This window comes from Bacillus rossius, chromosome 12 (assembly GCF_032445375.1).
Source record: "Bacillus rossius redtenbacheri isolate Brsri chromosome 12, Brsri_v3, whole genome shotgun sequence".
In the NCBI taxonomy this organism is placed as follows: domain Eukaryota; kingdom Metazoa; phylum Arthropoda; class Insecta; order Phasmatodea; family Bacillidae; genus Bacillus; species Bacillus rossius.
In genome coordinates this window covers 33514619-33538015 of record NC_086339.1, presented here as the reverse complement: position 1 = coordinate 33538015, position 23397 = coordinate 33514619, and the positions used below count along the sequence as shown (strand labels likewise).

Below are 23397 nucleotides of genomic sequence, written 5' to 3'. Positions count from 1 at the left end.
GTGTTCTCTAGAGGATCCTGCAGCCGAAGTTCGCGTGTAGGACCTGAGTCACTCTGTGTGCGCCAGGGAGATCGGAGACGGGAATCGACCACTCCTCGTTGGCTAGGAACCACTCAGTTCGCCTGCGGGGGTGCCCGCGGAACTGAAGGAAACAGACCTCTGCTCGGAGGGTCAAGGGTTCAGAACCCGTGTCGTCTGGAATGCGAATTTGGAGCGTCGCCACTGCACCACGTCACGCCGAACAAGCCGGGAAACAATCGGCGATGTGGACATATATTTTTTAATCTCCGCACAGAGAAAAAAAAAGTTTATTTTATACAAACGAATAATTGCTTGTACGTGTCCAAAAAAAAATGCTTACGTTCTTTGAATAATTCTAGCAATGGGGAAGATTGATTTTGGATTTTTTTGGACATGTTCAAAAAATGGAATGTTCTTGTTGCAACTGCCTCGTCGTTGTCATTCCACTGTGTCCGTTTATACTGTAACAATATTTTTTGACTAATTCCTTCCGCGGAAATTTCTGAGCTGTCTATTTATTTATTTATTTTTTAATTTTTGGAGATTGGCTGATTTTTGGCTTAATTTTTCTGTGGTTTTTTAACATTAACGTTTTTAGGTTTCTTTTGACATACAGTGTAACCAACATTGACGTATGTCAAAAAAAGAAATCGTAAATAAAATATTTACTTGCTGTAACAAAATATATTGTTGGCCTAACCAAACTTTACGTGAACCAAAATTTTACACACTAACAAAATATACATACAATTCATTTGGCGAAACCATTTTGTTTGGTCAACAACATCTTTACTATTTCAAAATATTTGTTTGAATCAACTGCACATATTTGTTTAGTTATATAAAAACAAGTATATTGTTCAGGAAATCAAATCTTTATTTTCGGTGCGTTACGGTGGATACTCCAAAATAAGCGGCCAACACTTTCGAGGTACAGGTACGTTAGGAATGATTTATATTGGTTTTAACGAAACTACATAGGAAACGCCAGCTAAAAGAAAAAATATCAGTTTTTTTCACCACTTGTCTGCATTGTAATATTGAATAAGTTATAGAGAACCCCAACGGGTTTTCTTATTTATGTACTAGCACCACAAACAGTTTTAACTTGTGTCAACCTTTATGGGGCCGACAAAGCGACTGAGAAAAGCTAAAGCGCCTGCATGAACCTAATTCCAGTAGCCGTAACTAAAATAGACTGACAATGTAACGCCAGTTATCTGATGAGCTGTGATTACGCGTTATTTAGTTACAAAAACCTGAGCGTATGAAACCAAATGTCATGATTTGTATTATGTCCTGAACATTTTACGGGTTACATAGTAACGCAAAGTTAAATTAATATTAATGACGTACTCTATAAGGTATCTCTGTAAAAATTTTATACCTACAATGCAAATTGAAAGAATATGATTGAATTATTTCATCGCAATATATATTTTTGAATATTTTATAAGTTTTTTAATAAATTATTATTTGTAAACGTTTAGCTAAATATATTATCTCCACACATTACTCTTTAAAGACTCAAATACACCTTAGGAAAAAAATAAGTATTTTCTTTGATTCAATAATAAGCGTTAAATTTTAACTAAGCAAGTGTTTTTTTTTTGTAGTTTATGACGAACTAAGTAAGCATCGGAGAGAAATTGCTGGTTGCGATGCAAAAAAAAAAAAACTGACACCAGATAAAAAAAATAGCTAAAAAATAATTTTAGTTATATCGCGTTTACTATACGCTACGTACAAGTTCACCATCTTCAGCTAATAAAGCTCCATTTAAACTTTCAAACTTTCTTTCCTTTCAGTTAACGACAGCAGAGCTACGGCTAATCTAAAAGTCAAAACGAGTTTCTCCCCTAACATAGATTTTTTTACTCTCTCTCTCTAATTTCTTAGACATTGTTTGAGGAAATTAGAAATACTTTGCTGTTCAGGTAAAAAGTAATACGTTCTACTTCGATGCTCCTTTTACTTGGAACTAATTACAACAGGAATTGTAAGAAATTACAAAAAAAAAAAAAATCATGGAAGCAATAAAATCGAACCGTTCAAAATATATTTTACTCTCAAGGTATAGACTAAGTGAAGGATTCATTCTGGAACATTTTGCCCCCACTTAAATATACGCTAATTAACTTCATATTACGTGCACAAAGCATTAGTATAAGTAATATGATTGTGAGACTCCGAAGATAGGATTCGCCAGACGGTGCCGGCTGCAATATTGTATTATTACAACACCGTCGCCATCTTTGATTAGCTTGACTGACCCTTGCCAACATCTTGGATGACCTAGACCCTGGTCACCATATTGGGTGACCTTATCAACTACCTCCATTATGTAATCCGCCATCTTGAATTATGATGTGAAACTGCCGTATTGGATTATGACATCACAGCCACCATTTTGTTTTCTAGAACATTTCGCCATCTTGGAAACCACCATTATGGATTCTAGAAATATATGCCATTTGGAATCCCACCATCCTGGATGCCACGATATTGAAAGTTGAAGGAAAAAGAAGAAAAATTGGTAACATATTATTTCAAAACATTTTCAATGCATTTTTAATAAAACACACATACTACTTCATGGACCATTCAGTCATCGGTTTGAACTGGTCAGTGCCAAAATTTAAAACACCCTTCCCCCGTGGCGGTTACTGGAACACTTATCCACCCAACTAAAACCAAGTAATGACACAGACCTCGTCCTATCTTGCTGACCAGTTTCAGTTCCTCGGTTCACGACATGGTATAGACACGCGTTCGCAGAGTAATTGTTCTTTGCTCATCTCACAACATAAGACATCTGTATGCTCAAAATCTTTCTCTGTGACTACTGCTCATGCCTGGAATGAACTATCCGAGTCAATCAGATTTCAAAATTCCCTTTCTGTGTTTAAGAAAACGTTATTAAGGTACTTGCTTAACTCCGGTGATCAGGTTCAGATGTGGTATCAGATATGTGTGAATGTGCGTGTATATGTATGATTTATTGAAAGAAAATGTATTAGTATATTTATTTAAATGTTTGTGTCTTAGTTTAGTTTTTCACATAAATGTTTAGGTTATCAAATATCTTTAATTCTTTATAAATTTAGCATTAGATAGACTAAAAATAAGGGCCCTTTTGTAATATAACTTTAATATATTTTATTTTAGGAGGCTCATGTGTATCTTACGTGCTATTTTTTTGTTATTTTTTATATTTGTACTGATATGTTAATTAAGTTTTTATTTAAATGTATTTGTGATAATTTTTTGTATTTCTAGGCTATAGTATTTATCAAGTTTATTTGCATGTACCTAGTTAGTAAAGATTTATGTGGATAAGTGGGGTTAGACAAGACGGCACGCCTTAACTTTAAAATAAGCCAAAAAATAAATATATAGATTACTCCAACAGTATCACATCATGATGGCCATTTGGATCCGCCATACTGTTTTCGTCTTCTAAGTTTACTACCGTAATATTGCAGAATTTTTCATCGTCAGATCGTCAGCTGACGTAGCATCAGCCATCTTGTAGGCCATCTTGGCCTCCAAGAAAAAAGTTATTATTATTAACCTATAGATCCGGAAATAATCTAAAAAGGTTTTAAAAAAATGGTTGTCTGTAAAGTGTCATAACAAAACATTGATGAAATTATTGCATACTTTTATGAATAAAATTTAACAATTTTTATTGAATTATCACTATTTTGTATGCATACAAAGAAGGAATATACAATTTAATTGATAAATTTACTTTTATTTGCACTCATTAATTCAAATATGTTTATTACTTTAACGATAAGGATAGGACGATGATAGCAAAAGTAGGAAACGAATGGGAGTGTTTCAAGTTTAATGTGCCTCGAAAAAGTCAAACCGATGGTTGTTCCAATATAGTGAAAGAGAGATAGATGCGGCGCAAGCGTACAATGAGCGCAACGGGACACAGCGTAAGGGGACAATGTGCGTTACGGGACACTTTTTCGTGCGTTAAGCGTTAATCGATTTATTAGACGTTGTCACGTCAAAAAAACTATCTTTAATTGTATTTATGATTATATCGACAACTGCCAACGGTTTGATTCTTTGTCGGTGCAAAAAGGTTCGGCTCGGGGTGCTCGGGTGCGCGTTGTGGGTTTGTTTTAGGATGCACGCTATATAGGGTGTGCCCGTCGGATGTTTATCATTAACTCCGTGTTGTTGTTTTGTGACATAAAACTTCGAATTGCGAAAAAAAAAAGAAAAAAAAAAACACTAACTGTGAGAGTCGCCGTTGGCGGGTTCAACTTTAGTTTCGTCGCAAAGCGTTCTAACGCGCTCAGCTGCGTGTTTATCTGCGTTGAAATGTAAATAACTCGAACCACAGTATAACATTCAAATAATGGTATAAAACGTATTTAATGTTCGCCTATTTTAATATAAAATTTTTAAAAAAATTAGATATAAATAAGAGAATTATTGAAAACTTAAACATGAGGCTACTCCCTTTTTGGGGTCTGTGTCGCTACACTTTATAGTAAGTAGTAGATGGGCAAATTTTATAACGGACGTTGCTTTTCAAAAGGATGAAAAGTATTATATGATTTACGACAGTATATGAGTTTCCTCTATTCACAAAGTATTGAAAGCCTGTTAAATAATATAATCTCGATTGAGTAAAAAATTATCCAAAATTTACATTTATATATTTGTACTATTAGCCAATTACCAAAATTATTTGCCATAATTTCAGTACGGTCTTTGTTTTTAATACTAGCTTGTTATACAGACTTGTTTTTAATTTTCATAATAAGTAATGTAAAATAATTTTTAAAAAATCGGTGACCTCAAAAAAAAAAACCCAGCACTTACTGATTTTACAAAGCGATGACCCTTTGCAAAAAATTAAGTTAAGAACGTTAATTGATTGCACTGAATTAACTGTGAGCAAAACTGCGGAAATTGCCTGAGATGATTTAGGTTTACTTAGTTCATGACGTTCTTCGCAATGTTTGAAATGTTTTTTCCGTTATAGACAAATGTTTTGTGTCGTAATTGAAAACACGTTAATATATATATTTGCTACGAACTATAACACAATTAAAATGCATTAAGATGATTTTTTTCATTGATTATGATTTATTTTATGTAGAATGTATTGTCTCTCATTACATTTGACTGGATGTGTCCGGAAATATCCAATGATCACGCCTGCTGCAAAAACGGTTTAAGAAGCTAATTAAAATTTACTACTTCAAATAAATGGCTTTTGTTTTGTAAAAAAAAAAGTTTTAAGAATCGCAAACTAATGCATCACAAGTACTTTGCTGCACGGAAGCCACATTTTACCATAAAATAATGAAAGTTACATATTATATCGCGAATATAAAAGGTGTTTTTAATAATACTGAACGTAACTCTGAGTTGACGCGCGGCCGTTAATTAAATTGCACACTCGCCCCCTTCATGAGCGCGCTAAGTTCTTTAATTTCAGCAGTTACGTCGGGCGCCTTGCATTCGGGGACCGAAAGAATGGAGAGAGGGGTGCGGGTATCACCGCTACGTGCGCAGACATTATTAAAACGCTGTCCCTGTCGGATCCGCGCGACGGAATGCGCTCTCGTCTTGACCTCGACAACGACAGAAGGCGATGGACTGCATATTGCGCGAGTCGTCTCTGGAACACAGTCTGGATTCACCCACAAGATTGGCGCGCCTTTAATTTGAAATTTCAAGTTGGTCTGGTCAACTATATGTAGGGACCGGAAAAATTCGCGGGTTCAATACTTCTAGGATGAACTCCATAGTTATACGTACACTCGGTCAAATGCCACCCACTCATTGGCTGCTGTCTTGTGAGATGTCACAACGTAGCAGCCTGTGATTCTTATAAAGCTTTGGTTGGGTGTTTCTCATTGGCCCAGAGTCATCCAGGTGAGTTGTGAGCCAATAGCAGAGGCATCACTGAGGTGCAGTGACTATTTGTATTTTAGCCTGTCGCGAAATGAATTCGCGAATTTTTCCGGTCTCTGACTATATGTAGCGTCAGGCATTTTTTTTTTTCGCGAAAAGATCTGAACTCCAGTCAGACTGCAACTAGCTATACCCGCACCAGCGGTTTCTTCCTCGTGATTGGCGGCCGTCTGCGAGAGAAGTCGTTGCCTTGTTGCGACCGAGCCAATCAGGACGCGTTTGCTTCCGCACATAACTACTGTGATTGGTGTTCTAACAGTGGACATGCACCTGAAAGAAACTCACCCAATCACGAAACACAATACGATGCTACAGTGTTTCAACTTCCAGCTTCTCTCGGGATATTTTCGCGAAAAAATGCATGGCCCTAGAGTTATGAATGTGTCGGCGAAACGAGTCAACGGGCTTCGTCAATCAGCAGGGAGAAACCATCGGCCGCGGGCATACCATGTTGCAGTCCAATAGGCTTCGAGATATTTTTTTTGCGAGAAAAAAAGATGACTGCCCTTACTTCTCGGGAAAGGCGATGAGTAGAGACCTGCAAAATTTCGCGGATTCATTTCGCCATAGGATAGAGTCCAAGTACTTTTGACATTATTTTGCTTCAGTGATTGGGCCACAGTTTATCTGAAGGACTCTGGGCCAATGAAAAATCTTTAACAGAAGAATGAGCGAATCAAGATCATTCCAGTCATGCAGGTGTTACGAGTCGGTAACCAATCAGCAGATGTAATTTGCACGAGTGCGTAGAGGATCGCGGAGTCTATCCTTTAGGGATTTGAAATCGTGAATTGTACAGGTGTCTAGCGATGAGAGGTGGGGGGAGAAGGGGGTGGGCGGGGGAACGTGCTCACCACCGCCGCGATGATGTACAGCATCCAGAAGTGACACTCCACCTGGCAGGGCTGATGGACCATCTCGCTCCGGACCCTCCTGCGCCAGTGGGCGTATCCCATCGGCTGTGCCTCCGGTGCGTCTGCGAGCACACAGAGGAGGGGTGTATGTGAGTTGGTGAGGCGGGACGATAAGCGCGACGCTCGCTGGTATTTCTAGCGCGGTATAGCCTCTGGACTGGCGCACAGTATTCTCGTCGTGCACAGGGCAACTGTGAAATTTGAGCGGTGACCGTAACATTATTAGAGCCACGGAATTTTCACGCATTCATTTAGTCGCAAGCTAGAATGCAAACCTCCACACTGTCACACTGTGTACATGATTGGACCGCAGTTATCTGGACACGCCCCTCTACGACCGTGAGCCAACGATGCCCGGCCAGAAGAGAAGCAAGCGAATCAGGTAGTGCCAAATAACAAGGATAAAAATGTTCTCGCTTAGAAATCAACCAATGGGAAAGTAAACATGGGCCGAGCACACCTAAAACTTTGAATTCTATCCTGAGGTCAGAGGAATCCGCGAAATTTCCGGGACTCTAAACATTATATGTAGAGACCGGAAAAATTCGCGGATTCCTTTCGAGACAGGCTGGAATCCAAACTCGTTTACCTTAATGCTGCGTCAGTGATTGAACCGCAGTTTACCTGAAGGACTCTGAGCCAATGGCAAACACTCAACAAAAGAAGTATCGTATCATAAGAATCACAGTAAACAGGTGTCCCGAGTCGGTAGCCAAAAACCAGGTGATAGTTGCCCGAGTACCTAGTGGTCATTGAAACCGTGAATTTTTCCAGTCCCTAATTATATGGCTGAGAAATGAAGATAAAGGTGTAATGCAAAAGTCCATTAAGTGCTTTCAAGAATCTGTTCTGGTTGTTTTGCGCCTCAAATAACTCTGAAAACATGCCTTTTTAGCAATTTTAACTCTTCTTAAAATACAGTTTAAAAACTTAATCCGAAATCCAAAGCACTTTTCGGTCCTCAGCGAACTCTTAAATGCTTTTCGTAAGCAGACCACACTCCGATATCTTGAGTAGTTTTTAAATCGCGTTGTTTTTCCTGAAGCTCTGCGCACCGTATCTGTGCCTGTCAACTTTCCCGGTCCACTCGCTCATTTACACACGAAGTTTGTGAAGCCTTAAAATGCATGGGTCAAGATGTACCTACATTCTAGCGAACATCACACTTCCGTAGCTCTGACTAGAGACCAGAAAAAAATTTTTGCGGGATTTATTAAGCGTTGTGCTAGAACCCAAACAAATGTACATTCATATTGCTTTAGTTATTGGCTCCCAGTTTATTTGAAGGACTCCGAGCCAATGAGAAACATTCCGCCAAATGACAGTGGCCAATAAGCAGGCGGCATTTGCCCGTGTGTGTGGGGGATTGTGGAGTCTAGCCTAGATAGAGGTTATTGAACCCATGAATTTTTCCAGTTCCTAGCTATGAAATGAATAAATTTTATATTACTTTCCTGAATTATTATAATTAAACTTTAATATTAAAATTGTAATGTAAGATTATTACCATACAAAAAATTTAAAAAATGGTTTAGTTGCAAAACTAAAATTAAAATTAGGTATAACTTAGGAATTGACAAAGCGTGGCTGAAAGAGTTAAAGCTAACCCCAATTTTTTCAATGAAATTATCTCACTTTGTGATGGATATAAAAATTTTACATATGGATGCATGTGTATATTTTACACAACTTTCAGTTAATTGTACTGCTGTTGCGTAAATTTACAATAACATTGAACATGTTAATTTGAACCACATCTATTTTTTTTTTTGTATTTTATAGTTGTTAGTAAACAATATGTACTTCAGAGCGATTTAATTTTTTTTTAAATTGTTCAAATAAACACTTCTAACAATCTGAGTGACTTACCGGAGTATCTATCTAACAACCTAGTTAATTTAACGTATTAGCCTCTTTTCCATGGTACACACTTATAAATCATTGTATAACAGGACTATTACTTTAGTAACCTAATGTAAATTAAATGGAGTTTGTCCGTATAGATTGCAAAATACTTTTTTTTGCATTACTTTGGTAGTTGTAAATTTATACTGCCAAATATTTTGCACTGTTACGACGTCATATGCCTGCATGTACAGCGTACAGACAAAAAACAAGGGAATGATAATTTGGACGGTGTTATGTAAAAATGGTTCAATCCACAAACAATTTCAACTGAGTAAATTGAGCTCAAAGTTGAACACACAATAATTGGTATTGTGGCAGTGCGTTGAATGTTTGGTCGCAAGATGGCATACTAGCAAGGAATGTTGGTTAAAATTTTTTAGCTCAATTAAAAGTGTCATTTTACCTACACAATTATTTCAATAACATTTTTTCCTTTTGTTGGTTAACTCATTTGTGCATAACACCATCCATTTAAGGTACACATTCAAATGTGTACCATATCACGTAAGTTATATTAATAACTGGCGTACATTCGTGTAATTTTACGGAAGCCTGTAGCACTATATACGTAAGGAGTGAAAAACATGCAATATTAAGGGTCATAAGTAGTTTCTCGACTACTTATAGCTTATAGTATCACATATCACAAGTTGCTCTTTTTAAGCAATGTGCTCACCAGTTTGAGTAGTGGTCACACTAGGCTCAAGTTATATTTTTCTGCAAAAAAATCCCTACAGGCTGCGAATGACCTTGGAACGCAGGAAAAACCACAGGAACTGCATTTTAATTTCATCTGACCTGCTTCATACTTATCACAATCACATCAGGTTAGCAACGAATAGAACACAATCTGCTAGCTGAAGCTTTTACAGTTTTCCCTCCGAAACACTGGTATCCATTGTCTATTTAGAGATTCATCCGAAGTAAACCCGTAAAAATATTTACTTTATGTGTGTTACATATTAACTGAATCACAGATACTGAAAATGTAAAAGTTAATTCTCAGCTCAGATTCGTCACAATTATGTAGGCTTTAAGAATAATTGAACTATTATTTTTTTTACATTAAAAACTGGAAAAGGTAACTCAAACCACATAACTTGGCTGTTTAAAGTATTTGAATACCAATAACAGACATGCATTCACAATACATTATTTACCATTGAAATCAGTGACTTTGTCAATGGCACATGCTTCGCGTATCCACCCTTGGAACGCAGGGGGTGGTCATGTCGGCATGGTTACATGCAGTTTTGTTTCTTCAGATAATTCTTGCGCCACATTGGTTAAACACCCAAAACATTGACTGATGTGTAGTGTTTGCAGTGTGGAAACAGTTTTAAATTACTTTTTTTTTTATGAAAGGGACTATTTTTAACGACGCGACGGAGAGTCTAAGGGCCGCTTGCAGAGTCAGGTGAGTGAAGTCCGAGAAAAAACTTGGCAGGTTAATCAAATGGAAGAATACTCCACTTCGTCTCAAGTCACGACTGTGCAAGCCGGCCTAATTCATACTTACTAACCATCATCAGACGTGGTCAAGCACCATTTCCGCAATGCTTATTGGGCGTATACAATATGGTGATGGCGAGGGAGGAAAGTGACTTCACCCAAGTCACAGCACGCCGTCTCCTGGCAATTTCTAACTCCGTGTTGGGAAGTTTCCTCCTTGCCTCCTCGCCGAACACGGTGCACTGCGGGAAGCCTTCTTTTCACAGACGAGAGAGCCAAACGTCCGATCGTGCATCTTCGATTTTTTTTTGTTCATTGTAACTAATGATAACTAATGGTCAATTAGGTTAGGTTAGCTACATTATAAATACTTTAAAATATTGTGGACGGTTGATTTGGTTAGGATAGCTACATTTAAGATACTGTGAAATCATGTAAACGGTTTCCTAGCGCTGGATAGCTACATATTAAAAAGTTATTTGCTAAGCAACCATAAAATGATTTTACAGTGTTTTTTAATGTAGCTATACTTACCTAACATAACCAACCATCCACAATGTTTTAAAGTATTTATAATGTAGCTAACCTATCCTAATCGACCGCAACATTTAATGCCACACCGGTTTTTACAATGAGATAGAACGGAAAAAAAGCGAGCATGAACTTCGGGGAACTTCGGGTGTGGCTCTCTCGTCTGTGAAAAGAAGGCTTCCCGCCCAACACGGTGCATTGCAGGGAAGCCTACGATTCACTCGTCCTTCTGGACATACCCGAATATTCACGTTGGCAAGCCTTTTTTTCACAGACGAGATAGCTGAACCCGATGTTCCCCAAGTTCATGCTTGCTTTTTTTTTCCGTACCACAACAGGTGTATTTATTGGGGGGGGGGGGGGGGGGGAAATTCGCGGGCATTTATTATCCAAATGCGCGGGTTTATCTTATAAGATGTCATTCTTAAAATTAGCAAGAAGTAATTATATGCAAATACTTTAAAACATTGTGGATGGTTGGATATATGAGGTAAGTATAGTTACATTAAAAATACTGTAAAATCTTTTTATGGTTGCTTAGCAAATAACTTTTTAATATGTAGCTATCCTAACCAAATCAACCGTCCACAATGTTTTAAAGTATTTATAATGTAGCTAACCTGACCTAATTGACCATTAGTTATCATGAGTTGTATATTTATTTAAATGAAGGGGAAAAAAAAACTCCGAAGATGCACGATCGGGCGTCTGGCTCTCTCGTCTGGGAAAAGAAGGCTTCCCGCCCAACACGGTGCACTGCAGGCTCACCCTCCATGGACTCGTCCGCGCCGGGCATGAACACCACGTTGAAGTCGCGGACGGGCACGGAGCGTGGCGCGCCCCATCCTTCCCGCGGCGGCATCAGGAACTGCAGCTGCGCGCGGGCGCCGCCGTGGTCGCCGTGGTCGTGGGGGGGAGGGCGGTGGCGCGCGGCGGCCGTGGACTCGGCCGACACGGTCAGCTGCGGGAGCAGCGCTGGCTCTTGCCGCGCCGGGCGGGCCGGCGGCTCCCAGACGGTGGCGCTTGGGGCAGTCTGCACGGCCATGTTCTCCAGCGAGGGCACCTGCACGCCCTTGTCCCTCTGCGACTGCGACAGACAGCGACCCATCCACACACTTCATGTTCGCAGGCTTTCACGGCCATCGTAGTCCGGGTTTGTGCCGGAAATGAGGAATTTTGACACATTTTTTTATTTGTTATTATAATTTTAAATTATTTTTATTATAATCTGGTTACTAAAGGGGTGATTTACACTTTGTTAGGCTGTTGTACTCTACGTAGTTAAACTTTGTGCCAGTGGACCGAAGCACCTTTTCTCAAGTATCTATCTGAGCTTTTGCTAGTCTAATGTAGTCGTTAGCAGCCCGGTTGAAATTTCTCCCGCTTACAGGCATGCCTGGGGTCCGTAATTTTAGTTTGCTACATGACTAGATCTGCAGAGCGCAGCTTCTGGCGTGCAAGCTTTAGTTCTTAGAGGGCCGCCTAGATCAGCGAGCCTCAGGCACGACTGAGTATCCAGTGGATGCTCGTTCCCAGCCATCTCTGCTCTTTTCTGTCCACCCTCTCCTCTCTTTCCCCCCCTGGTTCGCAGAATTTAACTCAAGATCATTGCCCTGTGGTGAACCCCGCCAAGGCGGTGGCCTACTCCAAGGACATTCTCCCTTGCCCTACAGAGCCCTCCACGACACCTAGTGACAGAAAAAGTAACTTCAGCCCTGGGTGCCAGCGTGCAGAGCCCACGCTCGTGACACCTGGTGGCGAGTCAGCTCACCGCCCCCGTTAGTTCCCCTTTACGCCGCTAGAGAGCAGCTCCGCGGCGCCATATGCCCCTATGCTTTCAAATCGCGACCTGTAGAAGTCGATTGTTTGTTGCTTTCTGTGCCCGCCGGTAGAGAGAGCGGCAGTCGCTCTTTGGCGCAAACGACTGAAGTCGTGGCTACGACCACTTCGGGCACCTCCGGATATGTTCGGTACAGAGCCGAACCTTCCCCCTTCTTTTTCCCTAGGGCCTACCACGCGTTTTAATTAGGAGCTTTGTCCGCCATCGTGGCACTCAGGACTTTGCCACTGGCTACTAACCGCGCTGCAGGTCGGGCAGAACTTCTCGCAGTCTCTTGTCACGGCTACGACGGAATCACCTTCAATTAAGGATGTAGTCAGCTGTCTTGGGGGATGTGATTCCAGTTGAACAGTAGCCAGTCAGAAGTAGTGATTAGAAAAAAAAGTCATGTTTTAGTTAAATTTTATTAATTTTTTTTATTTTACTAAATTTCGATTTCTGCCGCGTCATCCACGCATTTCTCCGTCCGCGCTATTCTGATGTCGGCGCGAGACATCTCCTGAGCCCTGGAGCTACACCCTGTTTGGTGAGTTACTCCGGTATTCTTTTTCTCCCCGAATTCCCGTTTGTTGGCCTTTTCGCGCCGACTGTGTTTGACTGTCTGGAAGCAGGTCTAATTCGTTTGGAATTTGACTTGTGTTTCAGACAGGGTCCAAGGGCTGGGAGACGAATTTGCTCCCAGCATGTCATTCGGGATATCGAGCTCCGAGTCCCCTTAAGAAGATAATTTTTCCCGGCCCAACATCATACTCTGAAGATCCGGGCGATATTAGAAATATTTCTCTCCCTTAAATAGAACTAAATTTATTAAAATACAAACCAGCGAACAGTGACTTAAGAGTGGGATAAATAGCTACTAGAAATTCCAGCTGCTTGAAGCGTAACATGTGCGACTGATATTGTGCGTTAGACCGATATTGCTCTGAGTCCCTCGCGTTAGGCGACACTTCTCAGTACCACGATAAGGACCGAAAGGGGTGGGGTGGCACTGCGAGGCAGTCGGATTTAGTTTTCCTCGCTGTCGCTGTGTTAGCTCGAGATATAAGAATGGATGTTCATTTATAAATGGCGAAAACAAACGCACGTTTTTTAAAAGGTAATGCTCGTGGTAAATTGCATTTGTCTGTGTGAAGAAAACGGAATAAAGGTAAAAATCTAGCAAATTGGAGAGAGAAAAATAAGTACACAAATTATTTATAGTATTCATGGGTCGTTTTCAGTGTATAGCTTCAGGCAGTGTTATTAATAAAAACATGTGTTTTTTTTACCTTGATTTAAGGATAAAGGAAAGCACAAATACTGAAGAAAGTAAGCCAATTGCAGAAACTACATCTGAGAATGCTAAAAGCAAGAAGAAATTACGTTATGAATAGTTTATATTGTGTATTTTATTTTGTAATAAAGGAAAAACCTTTTTACTTTAGTAACTACTATTCATGAAATATACATGCGTTATATATGTGAAACATTATATATAAAATACATTTTAGTGTTAAATGGGATACAAACAAGAGATCTTAATATATATAAATCCAGTGTCCTGATGTTTGTTTCCAGTGAACTCTTCATCAAGTCAACCGATTTCGATGAAACTTGGCATTTATGTATAATTGTTTCCAACTTGAGAGATATAATAGTTATTTTTCGATTAATGGTCTTAGAAATTTATAATTAATAATAAATAATAAATAACCGATCGCCATGGGTAAACAAAAAATCATATGTCAAAAGCATACAAACAGTAATTGTGTGACATTTCTCTATGTCCAACACACTGACATATAGTGCTATCCAGTTTGCTTTAACTCGCAGACAATAAAGCTCCATGTGTTTAGCCCGGGCAACGCCGGGTACTGCAGCTAGTACTTTTATATGCTACATAATGAAACAACATGATAGTTTTGAAAACTTGAAAAATGTTGACATGACAACGTCTGATAAATCGATGAACGCTGGCTGCACGCACGAAAAAGTGTCCCATTACGCACTTTGTCCCGTTTCTCTGTGTCCCGTTACGCTCATTTTATATTGCTCTTTGAAAACCTGAACCTCCTTGCATTGCGACCGAGTCCGTGGCGTAATTCTGTTTTCATGCATTACGATGTAACATTTACATTGCTCTTTGCTAACCCATTTCTCCTAGCATTGCTGCAGAGTCCGTAGCGCAAATATATTATTTTTGACTGCATTTTGGTGTTGTGTAAGCCATTTTCCTTCACATCATCCTTGAAACACTCCCATATATTTCCTACTTTTCCTATCATCGTCCTATCCTTAACAGAATAACACAGATTGGAAGAAGTTAAAAGGCAAACATGTATAAAAGTTATAGTTAAAATAATCTCTTTGTTAAAGTAATAAACATATTTGAATTAATGAGTGCAAATAAAAGAAAATTTATCAATTAAATTGTAGATTTCATTTCACTCCTTCTTTGTATCCATACAAAATAGTGATAATTCAATAAAAATGATTCAATTTTATTCATAAAAGTATGCAATCATTTCATCAATGTTTTGTTATGACGTTGTCACGTTAAACTATCGTTCGTAAACCGACTTTACAGACAACCAATTTTTTTTATGTATATTATCAATTTGTATGTAACCGCGAGGTAAAATATTGTAATTTATGTATTTTGCTTACAAATCAGCTTTACATTTTTGTGTAATTATTCGTATTTTGTGCTGTGCTTATAAGTGTTGGAACTGCAAAATCTGTAAAACTTATCCTCCAATAAATTCCTTGCAAAGTAATATCCCATGGTATATTTAGTTCATTTAATTTTTATACAACTATTATTTGGTTGAAAATAAGATGTATGCCAAGAATCCTAAAAGCAACTAAAAATTATTAATTGTATATCCACAATCCAGTTAAATATTTGTAAATAAACGGTACTATAAAATATATATGTGTGCAAAGAATACTCTAAGAATAATGTAAATGAGGTGGACGCGAATGCGATGACAAGAGAAATGCAGAGTAACCCGACAAGACATGTGTTATCGAAAACCAGACCTTCCTCTACACCTCTTCCACACATTCGTCAACAAGGCTCAGATAACAGCTGGAACCCGACCACTCTAATGGCGAGGATTATCTACAGCGCTCGGGTCTTGCTGAAGGGCTGGAATAAAAGTGTCCTATCTCCAAACAGTGAAGTGGCAAATTTTCGGCTCAAACATGAATGTGCAGTGACTTACGCGTGTGCAATTATTTCGCAATTGTATGAAGATAATTATTTCCAAAAATCATATACTATAAAATAATGTTACATGTAAATCGTTCAGTTTTTACTTTTTTGTTATTCCGAGTACTTTATTTTCTGCAAGTTGTCAAATTTGTGCTAATAAAACCTTTTTACTAATTAATTTTGCTTATTAATAACAACATTAACCAAATTCTGACAACTGGGATCATTCATTATACATTTCCTCAATGATGTGTAAAAATCTCATTCATCTGCATTAACTGGTTTGACCTCTACTTGCCATCGCATTGACCACTAAAACAGCTCTAAATGAAGCCCTTTATCGCCCTCTTAATAACTCAATCCCCGAGAATATGTAAAATAAGCATAAACGGTAAACAATTTAATCAGTGAAAGAATCTAATATGGTGGAGTATTTAAATTTTTTTGTTTTGCTTTGACGTGTAGTTAATTTAATATAAATTGTTTTATATAATTTCGGGCCGGCCCTCCTTTTTGTTACTTGCTAATATATTTTATTGTGAATTCGAAAACAAAGCAAAAACAAAACCTATTTAAATAAACCAGGGAAACCTATAGACCAAGCTACTTATGTAGTGTTTATTATACCTTAATCTATTTTAACGATCCACTAGCTACCAAGTTGCTTGTGTGCAGGGAGTATAAAATTGTCTTGTTCACCACCTTGTGCCCCCTCTGGCAAATAACTTTAATTTTCTTAATATTTTTGAACCCAGCAGTTTCCAAGGTTTTATTTATTAATTTAAAATTGAAGTGGTCGGTGCGCTGCGTTTGTACTTCGCGCCGCGCGGTGGGCTTTGGCGCTCCTTCCCTTCCTCCTTTCTCCCCCCCTCCCTGCTTCTAGTGCTGTGCTTGACTTCCCCTCTTGAGGTGTCCGCGCATGCGCGTGGCGCCCTCTGTTTTACTTAAAACTGCGTGTATTGCCTTGAAGGCTCTTCTTGTTCGTTAGCAAATCATGTAGATAGGTTGTTATAGCCAGTCGGTGCTGGTATTTACTGAATTCAGTATGTAGGTCAGTTAGTTAAATGTAGTGAGTGTGACAGCGGGGAGACTTCATGTAAGTGCTTGTAAGGTGGTGACCCTTACATTCATGTAACTTGTAACAGCTAAACTCTTAAGGTATTCTAAAGTGTTTATTCGGCCGTCACCTTTGAAATTATTTTTGGCATTATTACCCTTTTCGTTTGTTTTTATTAATAGCTTGCATTGCTACTCGTGTTTTGTCTGACGTTTCTCCCCGTCATGTCGTTACTCGTGTTTAGGGCTTTTGTTTCGCTTTTGCGTAATGTATGTAATCACGTAGTGTTAAATTGTTTTTCTCTTGATATCTTATGCATTTGAATTAAGTTGCAATTCACCTAGTGTTGGTTAGGCCGCGGTCGCCCGCATTAACATTTACGGGTCTTGTAATTCTAATGAGGCATTTGTCTGTATTAACGTAATTCTCGGTCGCTGCGATGATTGAGGGTTGTCTCTCTTTTGCACTTGTTGACGTTAATTTAACGAGAGATTATTCTTTACTATCCAATACTATCTAATACTATTTGTCTAAAGTAAATACTAAAGTATATGTCATATTGAAAATACGTTCACGTATTTTGCCGTGACAACTGTACTAGTGCTTTTGTTCTATGGGATACTTACTTAATTTTATATAATTGTATCTGTATCCCTATGTAATCAGTATTAATTTCAATGTAAAAGGTTTGTGTAATTGTATGAGGATCTTACATGAGGCTATTGCCCACGATTAAAACGAAATGTGACTATCCTTGGCTATAATTAATTGGATCACGCAATTGAACACTGTTTACTCAGCTCATAGTATTATCATATTTTTTAAGGATTGTGTTACACGCGGTTGAAGGTTCTCGTGCAAGTACTTCACCTGCTGACACTTTCCTATGAAGCTCACGGAAGCCTTCAAAATAATCTAATATTGAAGCACGAGGGGCGAGCCTCGTCCTCGGAGAACAATTCACCGACGTTTCGGTCGACACTGCAGTCGCCGTCATCAGGGAGCAGTTACCTACCGGCGGCTACAACTCAGAACTTCAACTACAACTTCAACCACGTACTTGCTTGTTTCATATCATTATCCCACGTGTTTATCAAACATTTGTATAAACAAGCAATTAATTTTTAAAATTAAATTAAAATTTAGAACTCCAAGTCCTTAAGGATTGGAATTGGCGTGAAGTTACTGTAATTTAGTAAATATTAAATTATTGCTCTACATTTTTAAAACTTCGTTAATTATTTAAAGATAATTTTTTTCCCGATGATATGGAACTGGGTTTAAATAATCTTTTCCCCAATTTTCACCCAAAATTCGAAATATTTATAAGTGTTCGTTGATTCTGCACCCTTACAGCATACATACTCAAATTAGAAATGATAATTAATTTATTCTGTCATCATTTATTTTTAACATTCTTTTCACTATTGTTATATTTTTTAAGTTTTGTAGTAGCTATATACCAGATTGGCTTCTACTTATCAGAGATAAAGTTTATTTAGGCGATTTCATTATAAGATCTTGTACACGTATCAAGAACTCAATGTAACATTAACTGAAATATTTGTTTATCGATGTTGTCAAGCCGCTATTTTAGTGATATCGATATCATTGAAACGATAAGTGAAATGTCCGTTATAACGATGCATATAAAAGTTTTGTCATATGTAACTGCGGCACCACCGTGCGTCGTCCCTCGCGAGAACAAGCTTCCGTCTCACACGTCGAGACTTATCTCATATTCTTATCATTACTAATATTTCGGAACTTTTCCTGAAGATTTATTCCCATCAATAACTCCCTTGAAATTTTTTGTTTCGTCTCAAATTTTCTCAACAAATGTTCTATAAATAGGGGTTCGCCAACTATTCTCTGGAAATAAAATATATATTTTTTTCTTCTTTATTGGGGGGGGGGGGGGGGGATTGGCAAAATAAATTTCTGTATCGTACAATAATGTTCATAGTCCAAATTGCTAAATTTCGAATGATAAACTGTGGTCATTGCTATAACAAGGGTTTGCAATGAGATAAAAACATTGAAAGATAATCACGATAAAAAATTGGTTTTGTTAAGAAAAAATGGTCTAGTGCAATATTTATTTTCTTTAATTTATTAATAGAATTAAATTTAAGAGTAGAGTTGTGGAAAAGAGTAGGGTGTGAGGCAGAGTTTAGGCGCACGCTCACCTCTTACCCTTGACTACTGGCACGGTCCTGTTATAAATATTTGATAGCTGTAAAAAGTCACGTAAATGTTGATATATATTAGCGGGACTTTTTACAGCTCGAAAGTAACGTTTAGTAAATGGCAAGAACATTTGTGATCAAATAACAAATGCCAAGGAGGTATAGAAACAAATTTACAGGAAAAGCCCTCAAATAATAGCAGTGACATTCAAATAATAATAAAAAAACTCGTGAGTGAGACATAGCTTTGACTTCTCGAAGAATTAAGAGGCCATTAAAGATCACGAATGATGGTTGGATACCAATTGATAGAGTTACGACTATTTCGCGGATTATTTGGGTGGCAAAGCAGACTTGACACACTCAATACATCTGCTTCACTTCACCGGTAGCAGAGTAAACTTGAAGCACGCGCACACACGCGTGATTTTATTTTCTTTGATTTCTGGCCCACAATTATTTTGAAATTGCTTGGATGACCCTCAGCCAGTAATGTTTCCAAAAAGTGCAGGGTTAAGATACCATTTAAAATTTTGTCTTTTAACGCTTTTAAGAATTTTTTTTTTAAACAAGGTGATGCCGCTAAATGGTCACTCAGGTAGGCAGATGGTGACTGATATTTATATTACCAAATAATAGAGACCTGTAAAATTCGCGATTTCAAATCCCTAAAGGATATACTCCATGATACTCTATGCACTCGTGCAAATTACATCTGCTGATTGGTTACCGACTCGTAACACCTGTTGACTGGAATGATCGTGATTCGCTAATTCTTCTGTTAAAGTTTTTTTCATTGGCCCAGAGTCCTTCAGATAAACTGTGCCCCAATCACTGAAGCAAAATAATGTCAAAATTACTTGGACTCTATCCTATCGCGAAATGAATCCGCGAATTTTACAGGTCTCTACCAATTAAGAATGAAGATAGTCGAAACCAGTTTCTGGCACTTCAGTTTCTGCTACAATCTGCCCGGCCCATGACTAGAACCAGAGTGACAACAAGCCAGGACGTGGTATGGACCTCGCACCTTGGAGGTCTGCAGCGGTCTCTCGCGGCGCCGCCGGGCGCTGCACTCCTCGCACGAGCACAGGCACGTGTTGTCGACGGCCGACACGAAGCGGCACTGCTCCTTGCAGTGGCACCAGTCCCCCGGGTCGTCTCGCCGCGGCGCGGACACCAGCTTGCCGGGCCAACCTGCCGCAGTCGCCGCGAGCAGCTCTCAAGGTCGGACAGACGTGCCTGGTCACCGACTGGATGTACCTGGCCGACAACTGGATGTACCTGGCCAACAACTGGATGTACCTGGCCAACAACTGCAGTACCTGGCCAACATATGGATCTACCTGGCCATCAACTGCAGTACCTGGCCAACATATGGATCTACCTGGCCAACAACTGTGTGTACCTGGCCAACAACTGCAGTACCTGGCCAACATATGGATGTACCTGTCCAACATATGGATGTACCTGGCCAACAACTGTGTGTACCTGGCCAACAACTGCAGTACCTGGCCAACATATGGATGTACCTGGCCAACATATGGATGTACCTGGCCAACAACTGCAGTACCTGGCCAACATATGGATGTACCTGGCCAACAACTGGATGTACCTGGACGACCGACTGGATGTACCTGGCCAACAACTGTTTGCTCCTAACCAACAACTGGATGTGCCTTCCCAACAACTGGACGAGTGTGCTCACTGATTGGACGTGCCTGATTAATAGACTGTCATGTGGAGATGCCCTAAAAACACATTTCAAGGCATAGAAAGGATTCGATTCGCCTTCTAAGAAGACTGTATACATCAAGAAAAACTTGTAATTTCCTTTTTTTTTTTGTATAAGTTATCTTTGTCTGTAATTTATTTGTAATTTTGTTGCTTTTTTCCTCGAACATGTCACTTCAATTTTAAATTATAATAAATATTTTTTACTTGAATTAATTAATTTATTTTTGGTTCGAGCAAGGATCAAATCAAGGACAGGAATTGAAATAATTAAGTAGTAATGTAACTGTTGAGTTTTTTATGGTTTTTATTTTTTTCCTAATTACTAGCTAAAAAACGATTTATCGGCATCTTATTAGCGTCTGGTGGATGAGGAATTTCAGCTGCTTTTAAGATATTTCACGATTTTTTATTAAGTGTTTTTTTTTGGATCAAGCAAGGATCGAACCATGGACAAGAATAGATCGAATAAATTGGAGGCTGGTAGATGAGTGATGTATACATCTTTTAGTATTTTTTCACCATATTATATTAAGTAAATATTTTTTTTTTACATGAAATTACAAATTTTGGCATCGGGCAAGGATTGAACCAAGGACAGAATTCAACTGAATCAATATTTTTTTTAATAACTGAAAATTTGGATTATTTTTGGATTTTTTTTTCCGAAGTTATAGCTAAATAGTTACTGATTTTCCAAAATTGTGGATTTCAAGATGGCGGATGTGGCGTCGTTAAAAATGGCCACTGAGGTTCTGATCGTGGTCATTTCCTCACGATTGGTAATCCACAAATGAGTAAGTCACCAAGCCATAGTCCCATAAGAAATACATTGCACCCGTATGCCCTTTTTTTACACTACTACTGTATATTAACAAAACATTCAAAAACGTTTGTCTACAGTCAGAACACTCTTTTGTCCACGTGAGTACCTTTATTTAGAAATAAAAACAACTCTGAAGTTGAAATTTGGCGTAGTTTCTACGTCGACTCAGTTATTTGAAATCACGAAGAACTATTCGTTTATTTGAGGTAACTTCTTCGTTAAAAAACGGTTAATTTTCTGTGATTTCTAACGGTGTAAAGTTTGAAATTTTGGCCACAAAAACTCAAACAAATCCATTTGTCTTCCAGCATCCAACGAAAGCGTATCCATACCTTTAATTTAAAAAAAAAATCCTTTACGATAAAACGAGATATTCATGCGTTCGATATTACTCCAGCAGAGTCGTGTTCAGCTATTGGAGATGTGCATGTCTTGCACTCAGCGACGTGACACAAGCTGAGGCGCCATCTTTGAAAGCAAGCAGTGAACACATGAGGAACGAAAAATTAAAAGTGTTCTGATTCTCATCGCGAGAAATCTTCAAACGAATCTGGCAAACAGCACTTAAAAACCACCCGAGTAAAGTAAGATTTTTTTCCCCGATCACTCAGATTTATATTTATAAATGTTTGTGTTAAAAGATGCATCATATGAAAACAGAATGTACATGATCACGCGGTATAAAATGAATTCGTGGGCGCTATAATACACATCTAACCAAAAAGTCATAAGTTATTTTTCAAGGGGAGTAGAGTGTGACTTTTCTTCTCCCTGATCTGTTTTTGGATATGATTTGTTTTTCGACATCGTTTGATGTTTAACTATCAAAACGAGAATACTTTTTTAATTCAAAGTGAATTTCATGAACATGAAAATATTGCAATGTATGTTTTGAAATGAATTTAACATTAAAAAATGTTTGAAACATTAATTTTCATAATATATAATATAGAAGAAAACTATTTTAAACATAATTATTAACTACATGCAACATTTTTTTTAAATATAAGCTATAGCTAACAGATTTTTCAAAATGGAATTTATTAATGTAGCACAAAATACTCACCCCGCAAATCATCATCGCCTAACCTCACAATTCTAACGACAAGCTCCAACGAATAATTTATAAAGCCATCAATGAGCATATTTCCAACTAGCAATACGAGCTAGAAAAATTTGATTATCAATAACAGTATTAAATAAAACTAATAGGAGAGGGTTAAGATAACATTTAAAATTTTGTATTTCAACACTTTCAACATTTTTTTTTGCAAACAAGGTGATACCGCTAAATTATCACTCAGTTTGGCAGATGGTGACTGATAATTCTATTACCATTGAATAAAACTTAGAAATAATTAACTTAGAATGAAGATAGTCAATTTCAGTTTCTGGCGCTTCCTTGTGACATGTAGACCTAATGTATAACTTGATGCGCTTAAGGGAGCTGACATAAACTTGAATCAATGTCCACCACTTTTCGAACATGGAAAAAAAAAAAATCTGATTTCCAATTTGCTACTTAAAACTACATACACAGAATAATGGTGTCCATAAAAATGATAATGAAAAATAATATTAAACTTTTTTTAAACATTACTATTCTAAAATTTTACTACTGGCATTTAATAAAGTTATGTTATAATTTTTGTACCATTTATCAACAGTATGCAGCTCAAAGAATTTCTTACCTGCCGCAGCAGAAATTTTCGTGACATTTGCCAGCTTCCAAATGAAAGGAAACTCATAAACTTGCCGCCTGTATAGCGTCACCATC

The 23397-nt window shown here is 38.2% G+C and overlaps 1 protein-coding gene across 1 annotated transcript in view; it reads right to left on the bottom strand.

Annotated features, from left to right (window-relative positions):
• The window catches only part of LOC134537319 (uncharacterized), a 53444-nt gene that overhangs the window by 13781 nt on the left and 16266 nt on the right, over positions 1-23397 (bottom strand). Inside the window, exons 5-7 of the mRNA XM_063377621.1 lie at positions 20091-20257; positions 11547-11865; positions 6828-6949 (exon numbers count right to left, since the gene is read on the bottom strand). Of these exons, the coding sequence (XP_063233691.1) occupies positions 6828-6949; positions 11547-11865; positions 20091-20257 (608 nt within the window). The remainder of the gene's footprint in view (positions 1-6827; positions 6950-11546; positions 11866-20090; positions 20258-23397) is intronic.